The sequence below is a fragment of the Numida meleagris genome, chromosome 1, assembly GCF_002078875.1.
Source record: "Numida meleagris isolate 19003 breed g44 Domestic line chromosome 1, NumMel1.0, whole genome shotgun sequence".
NCBI classification, from domain to species: domain Eukaryota; kingdom Metazoa; phylum Chordata; class Aves; order Galliformes; family Numididae; genus Numida; species Numida meleagris.
Window position 1 is genome coordinate 51,879,448 of NC_034409.1, and position 16,234 is coordinate 51,895,681.

The 16,234-nt window shown below is 50.8% G+C and overlaps 2 protein-coding genes across 3 annotated transcripts in view; both read right to left on the reverse strand.

The window, feature by feature from the left end:
• On the reverse strand, positions 445-3,775 carry LGALS1 (galectin 1). Of its 2 annotated transcripts, none has more exons than XM_021385458.1 (4): positions 3,621-3,775; positions 2,339-2,418; positions 981-1,152; positions 445-657 (listed from the first exon to the last, which is right to left on the reverse strand). In XM_021385458.1, the coding sequence occupies exons 1-4, from the start codon at positions 3,627-3,629 to the stop codon at positions 514-516; spliced, it is 405 nt and encodes a 134-aa protein (XP_021241133.1). In that variant the 5' UTR covers positions 3,630-3,775; the 3' UTR covers positions 445-513. The 2 variants fall into 2 exon arrangements, with proteins under 2 accessions (XP_021241133.1, XP_021241127.1); XM_021385452.1 differs by having other exon boundaries at positions 2,339-2,421; positions 3,621-3,766.
• PDXP (pyridoxal phosphatase) overlaps positions 16,132-16,234 on the reverse strand; it is a gene marked incomplete in the record, with an annotated part of 11,070 nt that continues 10,967 nt past the window's right edge. The window contains 1 exon segment of the mRNA XM_021385492.1: positions 16,132-16,234.

The following is a 16,234-nucleotide window of genomic DNA, read 5'->3' on the forward strand; positions in this document are numbered from 1 at the left end:
CAGGGTGTCCCGTAGGACATCAAAATGTTTGTACTTCACATTGTTTGTGGCCCAGCCTGAAAGGGAGGTCCCAAAGATTGTGTTCTTCCATCAAGGCACAGCCTTCCCTGTAGCACTAGTCATTGCTGTTAAGGTAGCATCAGACTGGATGAGTCAATGGCTTTGCTAAAGGTACCCTTCCACTCTTCTCCCCCACAGCAGTATGCGGCCATAACACTGTTTCCTGCTCAAACTCCTCCTGGGCTTTTCACTTTCTGCCTTTCCAGGCTCTTACCACCACCTAGCTTCCCCTTTCCTACCCAGACTTTGAGAACCAAATTCTGTATTTAGTCAATCTCACCCATATCTGACACTCCAGCTCAGTAGGTTATTACAACCCCAAGTTCCCCAGTTGTCCCACCCTGTAGGTTTGTTATTTGTGAAAGATTAATTCTTGAGACCAAGTAGATGAAAACATATTTATTGGGTTTTTTTGTTGTTTTTTTTTTAATATTTTGAGACAGATGTGAGGAGTTACTCCCAGCTGATAGACGAGAGCGTGAAGTCTCCATGTGTAGCAAAGTAGTCAAAGACTGAAAGGCCAAGCCGGTTGGGGAATGAGAACTGGTGGCCTGGCAGGTGGACAGTCACATCGCTTGGGTTAATGCTGAAAGTGATCTGCAAAACAAATGGAAAAGTTAGAGAAAACTTCTGCCAAGAAACCCTTAAGCCTTCCCCATTCTGCAGAGTGAACACGCTTCAGCAGCATAACTTGCTCTTCAGCAGAAGAAGTGTTCTTCTGGTCTTCCAAGTGATGCCTATTCCTTGCTCAGTTTAATAGTAACATCCCTTGGAGCTAGACAGAGCTTGCACATTTGATTCCCACCCTTCACCACTGCTCAGATCTGGATGGTGGTACTGGCCAAGCAGGAGAAGCCAGCCACCTCCCTTACAGACAGTCCAGAATACAGTACATATGGAGAGTGTATCCCAGGCTTTACCTCTATTGGGGCTCCCTTCTGGAAAGGGAAGACTGTCTCCCTTTGCTCTGCACCCCACTCTTCCACTTTCTTTGAGTTGCACACAATGAGGTTCACATCACCATGAGCATCAAAGCGGGGGTTGAAATGAAGCCCCAGGTGGGTTGCATCCTTGCCCAGATTCATCACAAAGCTGCAAAGAAAGGAGACAAACGTCTGTTGCATGCTACACATAGAATCTAGGTCTGTTCCATCAAGCCCAGCTGAGGGTGCCAAGGTTCAGTGTGCAGCCCTGAACACTGAGTTACTCTGCACCCAAGCCAGCTCCCTAGGAATTGCTTGTCACAGCATTCCTTCCAGCCCTAAACAGTTAGCTGGTGCTGCACCCCACCTGACAGCCACTGCTTCTCCCCACCCTGCAGGCAGCTGCAGTAATTAACATCTCATTAGCTATCCCAAAGCACCTTGCAATGGCAGTGGGAGGAAACAACTTCCAAGCCTGCTGTCCACCTTGCCTCCAGGCCTCTTACTGAGATGAGAAGTGAGAAGGAATATTATTTGGCAAGAGAAAGCCCAGGAGGCTTCACGCTGACAGTATCAAACTTCAAAGGCACTGGGAAGAGCTGGGACATGTTTCCTGGAACACCGCTAGTGCGGGTACAGCAGCTCTGGGCTCCACCTTACCCAACAAGGGGTTCTGCCAATAGCAGAGCTGCATGAGGGTTGGGGACTACTGCAGAGGCTTCCCTGAGGACCCCAGCCACTGATCTCCACAGAGCTAGGAGCACTTTTGGTGCACCTGTCCACTCACCACTTTTTCCCCCATTCCTTCCCCACCAGCATACAAGAGGCATCTCTACTGGTTGAACACCCTGAGACCACGCTACCACCACCAGTGGGACCTCCAGTTTTTCCATTGGCTTCATTAGGGGTCCGTGGCTCAGAGCATCCATGACACCAGCACACCCAAGATGTCCCCAGCTGCTTGAGCTGTAGTCTTCTGCCCAAGACAGCAAGGGACAGAAATGGTGCTCCTGGGCAACCTTCATGCAGGGGAGAGGATGTGGCTTTTGGGATGATCTCAAGCCATATCTCAGTATAGATTGAGCTTCCATTTCCTTTACTCTATGCTAGAGAGGATGTGGTCGCTGCCAGTGCGTGCAGCTGGAGCTTCACATCTGCTCTGGCTTAGCTCCTTGGCAGTAGAGCATGTCTGCAGTGTGCATTAGGCAATGACTCACCGGGAAACACTGTTGGTGTTAACCCTTTTCAAAGCTGATCCTCTCCCACCCAAGGGAGGGGACTCCTCCTGTCCCCACTAGCAGAAGCCAACCCAGTGTGGTGCTTTGGCCATGCCTGGGTGACACAGCACAACTTACCTCTTGGCATTTGGTGCAATCACCCCCTTGACAGTGAGGCGCTGGCCAGGCTTGAGACCCAAGTTGGTGCACACTGGTCCCTGCTTGAACATGGAGGCAGACATTAACTCAGTAGCTGCTGGCTCACTTGCTTTGGCTTGACAGCTCTCCTTGCTGCCTTAATACAGTGCATTGCCTTGGACCACTGGAGAAATAGGGACACTCCCTTTCCCTAGGGCAAGGCACATGGGATACCCCAGAGAAGTCACTCCAATCAGTGAAACCATGTGCCTGATTTCCCAACCTTCCTCTTTGCTGCTGTCATCAACATAACTATATTTCATGGCAGTGAAGGGAGAGTACCTGCAAGCTCCCATCACACCCATCCTATCCTGAACACACCCATGTACTGTATGGGTCTCATGTCATCCCAAGAAACCTGGCTATGCAGGGATGGAGCCTCCACTCCATTCCCCTGGCTTGGGTTTGGACCTCGAGCCTTGCTTGAGTGCAGGGGCTCAGACATTCCACTACCTAGTGTCCAAGGGCACTATTCTGAAAATTTAAGGACACAATTTCTGAAAATTTAACATTTGCAAGAAATTTACATGCACTTTTCCACATTTTGTCAAGCAGAAAAAAATATCCTACTACTCATATCCATATGTACTTATTTCCCAGCCACGCCAGGGGCCAGACCACAAGAATACTAAGAATTTTTTCTTCTACCTAAGTTTCATTTGCACTTGGGGCACTCCCTAATTATTCCCTCTCAGACTAACGCAAGAAATCAAAGTGCAAACACTTCCCTGATACAAGCATCCCTCCAACAGTCCTTGGTACTCACAGAAGGGCACTTTAGAGGAGTGCATTTTCATACAAGAAATAATGATTGAGTGACTCATGAAAACTGCAGCCAGGAAGCAAGCAGTAGGGCAGCCCAGAGAAAAGAGACTCTCAGAAAGCAATAATACTACTGCAGCTCGCTCCCTGGAGCAGAACCTCTGCAGAACAGGTTACCCCAGCTCAGGAACCAATCCAGCAAGGACCCCCCACATATCTCCCCAGAGGAATCCTGCAGGGAAGAAAACTTCTGCCAGAACAAGAAATAGCAGCCACCTCTTTGTAATAGATGCAGCAGGGATCCCAAATCTCCCAGCAGCAGACACCCAGCTCTAGCAGAGCCTCCAACACAGGGTCCGATGAGCAGGTAGAGGATAGTGCAAGCACCCTGCTGCCAAGACAACATCTTCCCCATAGCCCATCTCCTGGGCTCCATGCTCCCCATCCCTTCCCTACTCACACAAGACATGGTGTGGCTGCGCAGGCTGGTGCTCCTCTTGTCCAAGGTGCAAAAGTCCCAGGCAAGTAGCTGTAGGACCCCACCCTTGCCTTTAAATAGATGGAGAGCTGAGTAGTGCCAGCCCTTCCTCAACCCCAGCCACCAATAGGATCGAGAATAAGGTGGGAGGAGCTGGCCTGGGGGAAGGGAGGACGTGCCTCCTCCCTCCCTCATGCAGGCCCCTCTCCAGGATGCTAATCCCAACCCTTCCAAGCAGGCTGCCGGCCACTCCAGGAGGAGATCCAGCTGTGTGTGGCCACGAAGTCAATGGAAAATAGTTTCACAATGAGTATTTTACTATCCAAGCCTTTCATCCCACATGGAAAATGTGGGATGGATCAAAGCTTGGCAGGAAGTGTCTGAGGGCTTCGCTCTTCGGCTCAGCTAAACTAGGAGCTGGAATATGTCTAAGGGTATACAGTGCCTCAAGAACTCTCTGTGGTCCAGGTGCAGAGGACTGATGTTGGATTTGGGGAGTCCCAGCCATAATGACAAGTCTTGTGGTCCCCCAGAGCTGTCCAGCTGCTGACCCAGATGTTGCCACCAGCTCTAGTAGGTACAGGAGCCAAAGAAGGGAAAGCAGCTGCCATTCTGCAGAACCTCTAGATTCCCTCAAAACCATGTGGTTCCTCTTGACTGTAGGGCACAGCAAGCCTGGAGGAGTCCTCTTGGAGAAATGGGGAGGAATCATCCTAGAAAGCTCGGTGTCAGGCTCTTGCACCTACTCTGGGCACGTCTGAGAGGCTGAGGAACAAGGGGATGGGGGCAAAATGCTTTGTCATAATAAACTATGGGACTTGTGGGTCTTTTAGCTGCCTCCACTTTGTGTTCCCTTTGTGGCAAGCATGATTCACTCTGGGTGAAAGGATCCCTTTGGAAAAAGTTACCCAATCACTACATGGCTCAACTGTAATTATGCTGAAAGAAGAGGGAAAAAATTCAGGCAGCAGGCCAAGCCTGTGGCTTCAATCTTTCCTTGTCTTGCATATTTGTCTCTAAATCACAAGACGCTCTGTGATTTCCTCAAGAGGAAGAAACAGAAGAGGCAAAACAGAAACACACTGAAATGCTTTCTTCTTCCCTTTCTATGAGGCCTGTTGGTTCTCCATCTCTTTGGGGCTGAGGACGTGACACACCCCCCCTCTCTCACCCCAGTCACACAGAACTCCAGAGGCTTGTTGGGTACTTCTCGTTGGTCCCATCAGTGCCAGCAGAAGTAGCAGGGAGAGCCTCCTACCTTCTGAAGCTCAGGAGGGCATGGAGTTGTTCCAGCCTTCCAGCACGTTGCTGAGCACCCTGTAACACAAGTGCCTGGATGAAGAGGGATTGTTCCTTTGCACAAAATGGTGGACCATGAAGGGAAATTTCTATATATTTGCTCATGGGGGAGGCTGTTCAAAAATGAAGGGGAGCTTCCACGTCTCCTGCAGTGATTCTGGAGGCTGTGCACTGTTACCCAGCCTTGGTAGGCACCAGCTCCAGGAGTCACGCATGCCCAAGAACATTCCTCCAAAAGCTGCTGGGAAGATTAGGCACTTGCTCTTGGATAACAGGTGACAACAAGAGTGGAATGTCATCCCAGGGCCCAGGGGAAATGCTGGAAGGGCATTCACATCAAGGAAATTCAGCCTTTAGATCTCAATCTCCCTTTGGTAGCCCATGCTTGTCTGTTGGAAGTCCAGGGCTCTCCACTGGCTTTCCAGAAGTCTAGAATAAAAATGCCTGACATTAGCACAACAGGGTGTCCACTCTTGCAGGCAAGGGAGTAATGAGATGTCCCATTGCCTGTGGGCCATGAGCTACCGGCATTGGTGCAATGCTGTATCTCCCTTCCTACCCATGCGTTGAAGCCACTATGGAGAGACACCAAAACCTAAAGGTTGAGGATCAATGTCCTTATGAGGCATAGATGAATTCAAGGAAAAGAAGGTCGCTGCTCACCATGCTCCTGTCAGCACTCCTACCCACTTCACTGCCCTGAAGACGCAGAGGTATTGGCCCGTTATTTTCAGGACAGGATTGGCATGGGAAGGACCACTGTGGGTTGAGAAGGACAGAGCCAGGCCAGTTGGGTTTGGTAATCCTCACCTCCCATCACCTCATTCCTTATCAGTGTTTGGCTGGTCAGCCAACAAGGGGATGTCCTGGCTGATTATCGGCACATTTGATCAGCTGAGGATGGAGATGAGGAAGATGAGTATAAGCCACAGCAGATCTTGGTGGCACAGGCTCATCCTACTGTGTGGGAACTCACCAATGGGATAAATCTCTTCTCCTCCAGCCATCCGGCCAGGAAAGGTCTCCTTTATGCAATCCTAAGGGAGTGAATTGACCTTATGCTGTTGCTGCAAACAGTGCCCGTGGCCATGACAAGCTATTTGGCCAGAGGGAGCTGTAAGTAAGGAGAAAGCAGCAGTGTCTGCGGAATATTAATTCAGTAGCACCTGAGCCTTGGCTATGAGGTGGGGCAGGTGGTATCTACAACTGCACCTGCTTTCTCCAAACTGTGATCTTGTGCCCTAAGCAGGATGGATTGAGGAGAAGAGGAGGCAGGAGAGTGGGCTGCTGTGGCAGGGGCAGACCAAATTTGCATTTACAAGTGGGCATGAGGCCAGAAATCATAACAAAGAGAGACCCTGTACAGCATGTCCTATGCTAGGTGTTAGGCATCCTGCTCAGGTCCTGGCCTAAGGCATCTGTGGTTGTATGATTGATTCAGAGACAGCCCGGCTCCTGAGAAGGCTCACTGCCCTCTCACTAGCCTTCCCTTTCACAATGTCCCCATCTCTTTGGAAACTGCAAATTGCTCTCGTTTGGTGAGAAATCCCGGACAGTCCTCAAACAATTGCTGCTGCCTGTGGGGCTTGAGCTCAACCCCTAATGCTGGCTGTGACCCATCATTCCTGTAGAAGGAATCAGACCCCCATCTATTGCCAGGTCTGCCCATGGTTTTCATTGTAGCTCTTCCTCCAGAGCCCCAGCTATCTGCCTGCACTCCTCTAACACCAAAAGCACCCATGAGGAGCTCTCCATACTGAGGTGGCACTGTTTCTTGAGCTCTCAGCTCATCTCATGGACATCCTCACCCTTTCCAACATGGATGCTGCAATTCAGCTTGGGATGAAGATGGAAACATGATTGCTAAAGGTGAGTTTCATCATTGCAGGTAGGTTTAATTTAGGTACTGCCTTCTGGTCTTGCTGATAGGCGTTGCTATGGATCAGCATAACTGGATGGATCTTGAGTGCTGAGGGCTGGCGTCCAGCTGCTCCAAGTCAAGGGATGACCTGCTGGGCGCTGTGTTGAATCGTAGAACCACAGAATCATTAAGGTTGGAAAGACCAACGAGACCATCTAGTCCAGTCATCAGCCTATGCCTGTGACCACTCCAGACTATGTCACTCAGTGTGACATCTACCCTGTACTTGAAAAGAAAGAAAGTTGTTCAGCTATTGGGTGGCTCTAACCAAAGACTTTTAGCAGATACCAAAGAAACGTCCTGGTCAGGCATGTGTCTGAGGGCATCCTGAGCCATGACCTTGGAGGAGTGTTTGGCTGAAAAGCCCATGCACTACTTCAGCAAAGTCCACCTGTACACATCAATCCTCAGCTGGCAAGGGCCTGTTTAGGCAGCGATTACTCCCTCTGTGATTTCCACATCTTTCGAGTGGGAGAGGATCTTTGTACCTGTTTAGCCACTTTGTGTTACGTGGGCTGTAGTTTTTCTTTAATTCAGGATTAGGTGCACTAAACTTGGGTTTATTATCTCGCAGACTCCAAACCTCACATCAGGAATGAGCCACAGCAGGATCTCCCAAGCTTTCCTGCTGGAACGTTTCCGACCACATCCAGTTTCCTGGATTAAGAGCTGCTTGTTAAGCTCCTGCTCCTGCTGACTCCAAGATCTCTGCTTTCATTAAATCAGTATGGAAATATGTTACCCAGTGATGAAGATAACCCTGCAAATGTTATCAAATACCTAGGCATTGTAACTTATCTGAGAGAGACTGAAATTACAGCTTGGGGAAGCGTGGATGACTCCTGCTCATGCTAATGATGCTGGGATGTGTTGGACACACCTCAAAGTGCTGCTGGGGTGTTCCCCAAATTGGGGCTCCCCACCTCCACCCCCGCTTTGGCTGCTCAAATCAGGCTCCATCTCACCCCCAGGGCATAAACCCCATCCAGACACAGCCTGTTTGTTGCACCTGGTTTCCTGGTGACATCTGTGGGGCTGCAGGATGGGCACAATATCCTGGCCAGGTGCTGGGTCATGGATAGGCAGCAGCTGTACCAGTCCATGAAGATGGCTGGCCCATGCCATTTGGGTGCCTTCTAGCATGCAAAAAAAGACAAGCCCTTGATTAACTCAGATGTGAACCCCACAGCAGGTGATTTAGCTGAGAGATTTCAGGCTGTTGCATTTTGGTTTAGGGGCACCTGGCAGAGGGTAGCAAGCAAAGGCAAATCAACCCAAGGAACGTTGGCCTGATGCCTTGGGAAAGGATGTCCTTATTTTTGACACAGAGATATTCACTGGCACAGGCTGCCCAGAGGAGCTGTTGTGCCCCATCCCTGGAGGTTCAAGGCCAGGTTGGATGGGGCCCTGTGCAGCCTGAGCTGGTGGGTGGCAGCCCTGCCCATGGCACGGGGTGGGACTGGGTGGGCTTTGAGATCCCTTCCAACCCAACCACTCTGTGATTCTATGATTCTATGTTGCTCACAGTGGCACAGCTCAGAGGGGGTGTCCAACTCTGACGTGAAGTTTGAAGCTGATATTATTTCTTCTTTTGAAAAAAAAAAAAACTGACAAGAAATGAAATTCTGACCAGTGAGATCAATTCCCATTTTTCCTTAAATAAATAACTCTGAATAAACAGAATGAAACAAGAAAGTAGAAGTTCTGGGGTGCAGTGTGCTTTGCTCTGCTGTGCAGACACTGCAGAAGAGGTTTCCACGCTGACCTTTAAGAAGTGACGTGTTTTGAAAGCACAGCTCCAAGCTCAGCAGATGCTGACGAGAGGGAAAGCGTTGCCACCACTTTGCTGGACCTTGGGTAATGATTTCCATAACAGCTGCAGCATCAGCCCTAGCACTCTTTCTGCAATGCTTCCTTGCAGTGCTGGTAGAACTGCGTGGCATCAGCCCAGTGCTGGAGAGAAAGGGAATATGACCCTGTCCTTTAGGTGAGGAATATTCGTGGGCTAATCGTTAGTGCTTGGAGTGCAAGGGAAAGAAGATGCAACTGCACAGGTGCTGTGGGAAGCACAGGTGTATGGATGCAGAAGTGCAGGAGAGCTGCAGGCTATCATCTGGCTGCGGTAACACTGCTGCAATACCCACATCAGCATCCTCACTGTAGCTAAGAAATCTGCTATTTACTGACTCTATTTCAAACCTAAACTATCTGCTGAGGCATATTACCTGTCTGGGGTTGCTGTCTGTCAGGAGCGACTTTTGAGACATGCTGGGCAGAGGTTTGTTTGCTGTGTTTAATATGCAGATTGCAAATGGGTGCCGAGCTGGAACATGTTGAGACAGCCCAGGCGCTGGTTTCAGCTCTTCCAGGAGCCAGGGCTGGGGAGCAGCGTGCTCATGGAATACAGGCACGTTCCTCCTGCAACACCCATGGGACAGAAACTCAGCCACGGTATGTGTACAAAGCAGCCTGCAAGAGTGATCTCAAAGCAAGGGGTTCCCTTGAATTGACTTTGCTGATGGGATGATGAAACCCCAAAGCACACCGAAGCCAGCATGCTTCTTGACCCACTGACATTGCCTCAGAAGTCCCAGTTGTCATCCCTCATTTCGTGCCTCATTCTGTAGGGCTGTCCTGAGCCCTGTTGGACAGCAGCTGCCTGCTGCCCTACAGACAGTTGGAACAATTGCCCTCACACTCCTAAGCTGCCTGTTCTCTATCGGGATGAGCTGCTGAAATGGGAGAATGTTTCAACAGAGCTGCAGCCTCCCTTCCCCAAGGCGTGGCAGGCAGAGGAGACGTGCTGCTTGGGGAGGGAAAATGCTGTTCTCCGATGCTATCGCAGATCGGAGGCAGTGGGAAATGCTGGGGTGCGTCATCCCGTGATGCTCCCATCCCTGAGAAGGGGACCGTGGCTCCCTGTGGGGCTGATGGGCACACACATGGCACTACAGTGATGGGGCCGTGCTGCTCTCCAGGGACTTCTCCCTCCTTTCAAGAACCGTGTGGATGTGGCACTGAGGGACATGGTTAGTGGGCATGGTGGGGATGGCCTGGAGGTTGGACTAGGTGATCTTAGTGGTATTTTTCAAACCAAATGATTCTTTGAGACCATCAGTTGTTTTGGATGAGCCCTATATGGCCCATAGACAATCAGGCCATGGGGCATGCACTTTTGTCTGTGCCAGTGCGCTGAAAGAGTGGTTGGAGAGCTTGGCCAGTTGTGGGAGAAGGGTCACCTTCACACAAGCACTTATTCTGCTCCCTCTTGTAATAATCCATTTTGGTGCCTACGAAATGTGGAGCTACATGCTCAATTTCCCTGTGGCCATCAAGATTTGCATGTGCATGCGAGTCTCAAATCCTACAGTCTAGGAATTTTCTCGTGTAGGGTAGATTATCTTCAAAACACCCAGACATCTGAGAGGTACAGCCTCCAGGCTCTTGGGCACTTACTCAAGAGCAGGTGACAACCAGGATGCTATATTTCCATTCCAACCAAACCAAGCTGTGAAAAGCAGGGAGGTTCTCCTGGCCTCGGCACTCATGCAGTGTGCTGGGTTCAAGCTGTAATATAATGCTCTTCCTGCCCTACAAGGAGCATCATGGGTGCAAGAGTGGAGTTGGAGCGATGCAAGCTCTCTGCAAGGCTCCTACTTCCAGCCCCATGAGAAGGCCATGTCTTCTGAGCTCGATTTTGGTGGAAAGATGCTGTTCTCTGTCCCCTTGAGGCATGTGGAGTGGTCCAAAAAGCGCCAACCCCTTGGCAAGAGCCAGGCTGGTGTGTGTTCAGGACAAGAGTTGTGGGGAGGGAGGTCTGTGAGCAAGCAGGCACTGGCCATGACTTTCCTGGAGAGAAACATGTTGGGAGAAATAGCCCCACTGCTGCCAGCGCACCCCTTCTCAACAATAGCAATGTCAGCACGGATGTGTGCTGTGTGCCAGGGCTCCCGAGGCTCGCGGGGACTTTGCGTGCCCCTGACGAGATGCAGATACATCTCTTCTGTGCTGAGATGCCATTCTCAGCACAGAAACAAAGGCAGTTGTTTCCCTTTGCCTGTTCTTTTAGGGTAAAGGGCAGGGAAACCAGTAGAGAGCTGAAAGGGGCCTCCTCCCCATGCAGGGCTTTATTTGGTCACCCTTGGGGTCCTGGCCACCCTTGGGGTCCCAGCCCCTCTTTTGAGGACATGGAAGAAGTTGTAGCATTAACTACAGTGCCAGGATTACATAAGGGAGCAGCAAAGGAGCAAGGGTACAAGAGGAGAGGACCTGGCACCGGGCTTTCTTGATTTAGGGCAGCTCTGCCTTTTGGGAAGAACCAACTGCTTGCTCCCGACTCCTGCATGTGTTGTGGTCTGAGCAAAGTCAAGATCTGGACTAGGGTGGGTTCGCTCAACTAGCAGTGGGGCTGGGTTGGGGGCTTTGGAGCTATCAAACCCACAGGGCAGTGGGATGCTGGAGGAGCAGTTGGGTGCCTCTGGTGGTCTGCTCCCAAAGCTCCTCATTCTCTTGGGCATATGAAAGATTTGAGATGAAGGACAGAAGGTGGGGTACCTTGCTGTAAGGCTGCTAGCAATGTAGAAAGGCTTTTATCTCCCCAAAGAGGGAGGGGTAATGCTGAGAAGCCAGCAAGCCCCGTGCCTCAGGACACAGAAACAAGGGATGAATGCAGTGTCATTCACTCCTGGAGAATTCACACCCAGTGATGAAAACTTGTTCCCAGGTCTAGGGCTTCCTCCAACTTAATAAGCGCCTGGTAAGCTGAGCAAGGGGAGTCCCAGGGCTGCAGTGGCTGGGGTAAGGCCAACCTCAAAATGCAGGGCTCAGCCTTCTTTAAACTGAGGCTGCCAACTGGGATGCTCTCGAGGACTGGTCCTGGATGTTGACCAGCTCCTCATCGAGTCACAGTTTCCACTTTGGGAAACCAGAGCTCTGGCCACATTTATAGTACAGTGGGAGGATGCAAAGAGCCCTAGATAGGAGGGTATCCCTCAGAGTGAAACAAAGATCATAGAATCATTAAAGCTGGAAAAGACCTCTGAGATCACCTAGTCCAATCACCAGCCCATCCCCACCATGCCCACTGACCATGTCCCTCAGTGCCACATCCACACGGTTCTGGAACACCTCCAGGGACGGGGACTGCACCACCTCCCTGGGCAGCCTGTGCCAGCACAGCACCGCTCTTTCAGAGAAGATATTTTCCCTAATATTGAACCTGAACCTCCCCTGGTTCAACATGAGGTCATTACCTCTCATCTTATCACGTTACCTGGAAGAAAGGACAATGGGTGGGTGAATGGTGACTTCAGCTTTGAAACTCTATGGCACAGAGGGACGGCATGGCCCCGCGCAGGGTAAGGGGAAGCATGACAGATGATGCCAACCGCTGCAGGCCGGCCCAGATGGAGCTGATTAAGTGCACACAAAGCCCAGCCGTGACTTGGAGCCGTACTGTGGGGCTGGCAGCTGCATTGCACGCCGTTTGCTCCCTGGGATGCAGCCCTGTGCTTGTTGGCCGCCAGCAGCCCCAAGCTGGAAATGTGGGTGAGTGAGCTACTGCCGAATGGGGCTGGGGGAAAGCAGGCAGAGCATGATGAGGAATAGTTTCAAGGGGCACAACTCCTTTCTATCTAATCGCATTCTTTTTCTCTTGACATGCCCAATGCTGAGGCCTCTGGGTATCTTAAAGGATATGAGCTGGTGCCTGGTGGAGCGAATGCTGGCAGGGGTTCATGGCTCACACCCCATTTATACAAGGAACTAACAGGCAGCTGTTGCCAATAGCTGCAATAGAAAAGAGAAAGGCAACTAAAAGAGGGGAGATGTAGGTACAGTGTTAGGAGGAAATCTTTTACTCAGAGGGCGGTGCAGCCCTGGCACAGGCTGCCCAGAGAAGCTGTGGTGCCCCATCCCTGGAGGTTCAAGGGCAGGTTGGATGGGGCCCTGGGCAGCCTGAGCTGGGGGGTGGCAGCCCTGCCCACAGCACGGGGTGGGGCTGGGTGGGCTTTGAGTTCTCCTCCAATCTAAGCCATTCTGTGATTCTATGATACCAGAGAGTGGCAAGTGGCCTTTGGGATGAGAAAGACCACTTCTGGAGAGAGTTCTCCTGAGCATCTCCTGAACAACATCAGGCTGTCCATACAGGTAGCTGAGCAGAAGGCAGCTTAAAACCTTGCACCAGCAGGTAGGTTTCCAGCAGTGCTGGCTCGAGGGCAAACCTGTGGCCAAATGAGAGTCACAGTGCAGCATTGCTCCATGATGCAGGGCCTCTTGCCCCTGAAACTGCTGAAAGAAGGCAGCTAATGAGACTGCCTGTGGTCAGTTACAAGGCAGCTCTCTGCTGGAAGGGTATGGCCAACCCATCCCATGAGACGTGCCAGTATCCAGGTGACCCAGGCTGTGCAGGCACATCATCCCCTGGTTATGAATGGGAGCACAGTGCCATCCTTCTTACCTCCACCTCTGAAGTTTTGTGAGTGCACCACCAGGGCCTGGCATTGCTTCACACTACTCCTGGGTGCTGCTCAGAATCAGCTGAATCAGCAGCCTCAATGAATTAGACCAAAGGATGCTAAGTCAGGATCAGCAAGTGATCTGGGAACGTGTCCTGCATCACCTCCCTTGTCTCCATGTTCAAGCCTTACAGAGCTGCCAGTGCTTGGCTGCAGTGGTTCACTGAAACTAAGTTTGATAGAACTCTCTGAGCTGGCAGGGTTATTAGTGGCTTTTAATTGCTCTCAACTGGTTCAGCTGCTCAGCGTCTTGCAGGGATTGTCTGGAGAGCCAAAATAGCCTGTCTACTAGGAGCACACATTATTCGTGCACAATTCCAAGGCAAAGTCTACCAGTCTTGGACTGCTTGGCAAGCTTTCTTGGGTCAGAGCCCATAGGGAAGGAATAGATGACATGGGGATGGTAACGGGGTACCTGAGATGTATGGAGAGGAGGGGACCACACCTTGTGAAAGGAGCAAGGAGTGGCAATGCGTGCAGCAGAGGAGGCACCCCACCGCAGTGCTGGAGGAAGGGCAGATTCTGGCTGCCTCCCCAAGGCAGGCAGGAACAGGCTGCTGCTTCTTGCCGCCGCCGCCTCCTCCTCCCCATGCCGGCTGCTGTGGTACAGGGTGGTGCTGAGGTGCCTGCCTTGGCAAAGGGGCACTCTCACTGCAGGTTGGGCAAGTATCGAGCGAGATCCTGGGATCATGAGCCTGTCTTGGCTCCAAAGGAACTTTCCCATGCAACAAATCTTCTCTATCCTGCCAGTCCCAACACCTTCCAGATCCTTCCCTTTTTATTACCGTATCATGTGGCTGAACACTAACAACATCCCAGCCCGTGATTATTGGTTCCTCATCTTAAAGGCATCTGCTCACTGATTAATATCTTCAGACCAATTTGTTGTCTTTCTGCTGTGGATATACTTCTACAATAGAGTGACTGGCTTGGTAGGTGGTGGGAAAGCGTGGATATTGTCTATCTAAACATCAGTATAACCTTTGACATTGTCTCCCATAAGATCCTTGTAGAGGAGGAGTTGAAGTACAGGATGGATGAGGGTACAGCGAGGTGGGTCAAAAACGACTTGAATGGATGAGTATAGAGAGCGGTGATCAGTGGTAAGTTCAGCTGGAGGGCAGTAACTAGTGCTGTACCCCAGGGGTCAGTACTGGGCCCAGTCCTGCTTATAACATCATTAACGATCCAGATGATGGGGCAGAGCGCATCCTCAGCAAATTTGCAGCTGACACAGAACTGGGAGGAGCAGCTCACACACCAAAGGGTTGTGCTGCCACCCTGAGGGACCTCAAGAGGCTGGAGAAATGGGATGACAGAAACTTCATGAAGTTCAACAAGGGGAAATGAGAAGTCCTGCTCATGGGCAAGCATGGAAAGCAGCTTGGCAGAAAAGGAGTGGAGGATCCTGGTAGACATCAAGTTAAACAGGAGTCAGCAATGTGCCCTTGGAGCAAGAAAGGGTAATAGTTTTCAGTAGTGCCCAGTGCCAGGACAAGAGGCAACGGGCACAAACTGGAGCATGGAAGGCTCCTTCTCAGCATCAGGAAATATTTTTCACTGTGTGGCTGATGGAGCACTGGCATATGTTGCCCAGAGGCTGTCAGTTCTCCTCCTTGTAGACTTGCCTTCAAATCTCTATACTTGGACAAATGGACACAGGCCTTTCCCTTGGTCTTGCCCAGAGCAGGTGATGCTCTGCAGCTTGCTGCCAGCATCACCAGATAGCAGTTGCCACAGTAACTGCAATTACACAAAGAATTTGGGGCTCCTTGGGTAACAAACAGCTGCCATGTGCCTCACTGCTTCTTGTCGTTACTGCATAACAGGAAAGGATGGTGCAGTTTTCTGAAGGTGAGGAAATAAACATTTTCTATAGAACACCAAAACAAGCTTCCATCCACCCCATCCTCCCATGCATTTCCACAGCTTCACTCTCCACAGAATTCTCTGTAGCAACGGTGCAGTTTCTTTAGACACCAAGAAATGAGTCTACCCAGGCAGATAGCCATCACTTATCTGTTTCAATAGCAGATGCGATCCCTAAAGACCCCTCAGCACCAAAGGTTTTAGCTCAAGGTGAGGGACATCTCAAGGGCTTGGATGGAGAACTTGCCATCCCTCAGGGACACTGGGAGGGCATCTGCTTTCTAATAAGATCTATTCCCGCTCACTTTCATTATGCACAGGAGTGATAGTAGCAGAGGGAAGCCAAAGAAAACCAGTCTGGCAGGTCTGGTGGATCCCTATATTGCTGCTCTCAGCCCCATTCAGGGCAAGAACAGCCCAGTGGCTAAAGGCAGCACCTGTCTTGGGTGGCTCTCTAATTAAGCAAGCAGAGCTAGCAGGCAAATTAGATCTTGGGTCTTGCTTTGTTTGGGGATACAAGCATTGATCAGGGGCTTGTTAAGTACCATTCCTCTGGTCATCTAATTGGAGATGGGAGACACAAAAGGGAGGGACAAACACATACAAAGGGCTCCAATTAAGATGACAGGGAGGCCTCAGAGAACTCTTTGGATGGGATGTTCCTTTATTTTTGGAGGGCTGTTCCCTAAGCTATCTGGGGGGAGGAAAAAGGTCACTGAGGACAAGGAATTATCCTAGTGCCAGTAAGCTGCATCTAGTTCTGCTGCATGAGCAGTAACTTACTTATGAGTGAAGTCTTCCACGTCCTCATCAGATGAGATCTTCAAGGGCTCAGAGATAGCCAAGCCATTCTCATCTTGATAGGAATGCAAGAGAAGAAAGGAGGCCATTTCCAGCCTACGCTCACACTTTATTATATCCAGAAACACGGTGAGTGTAAGAACATCAATATAGGACGTGGACAGTAAGGGAGGCCCAAAGAAACTGCCCCC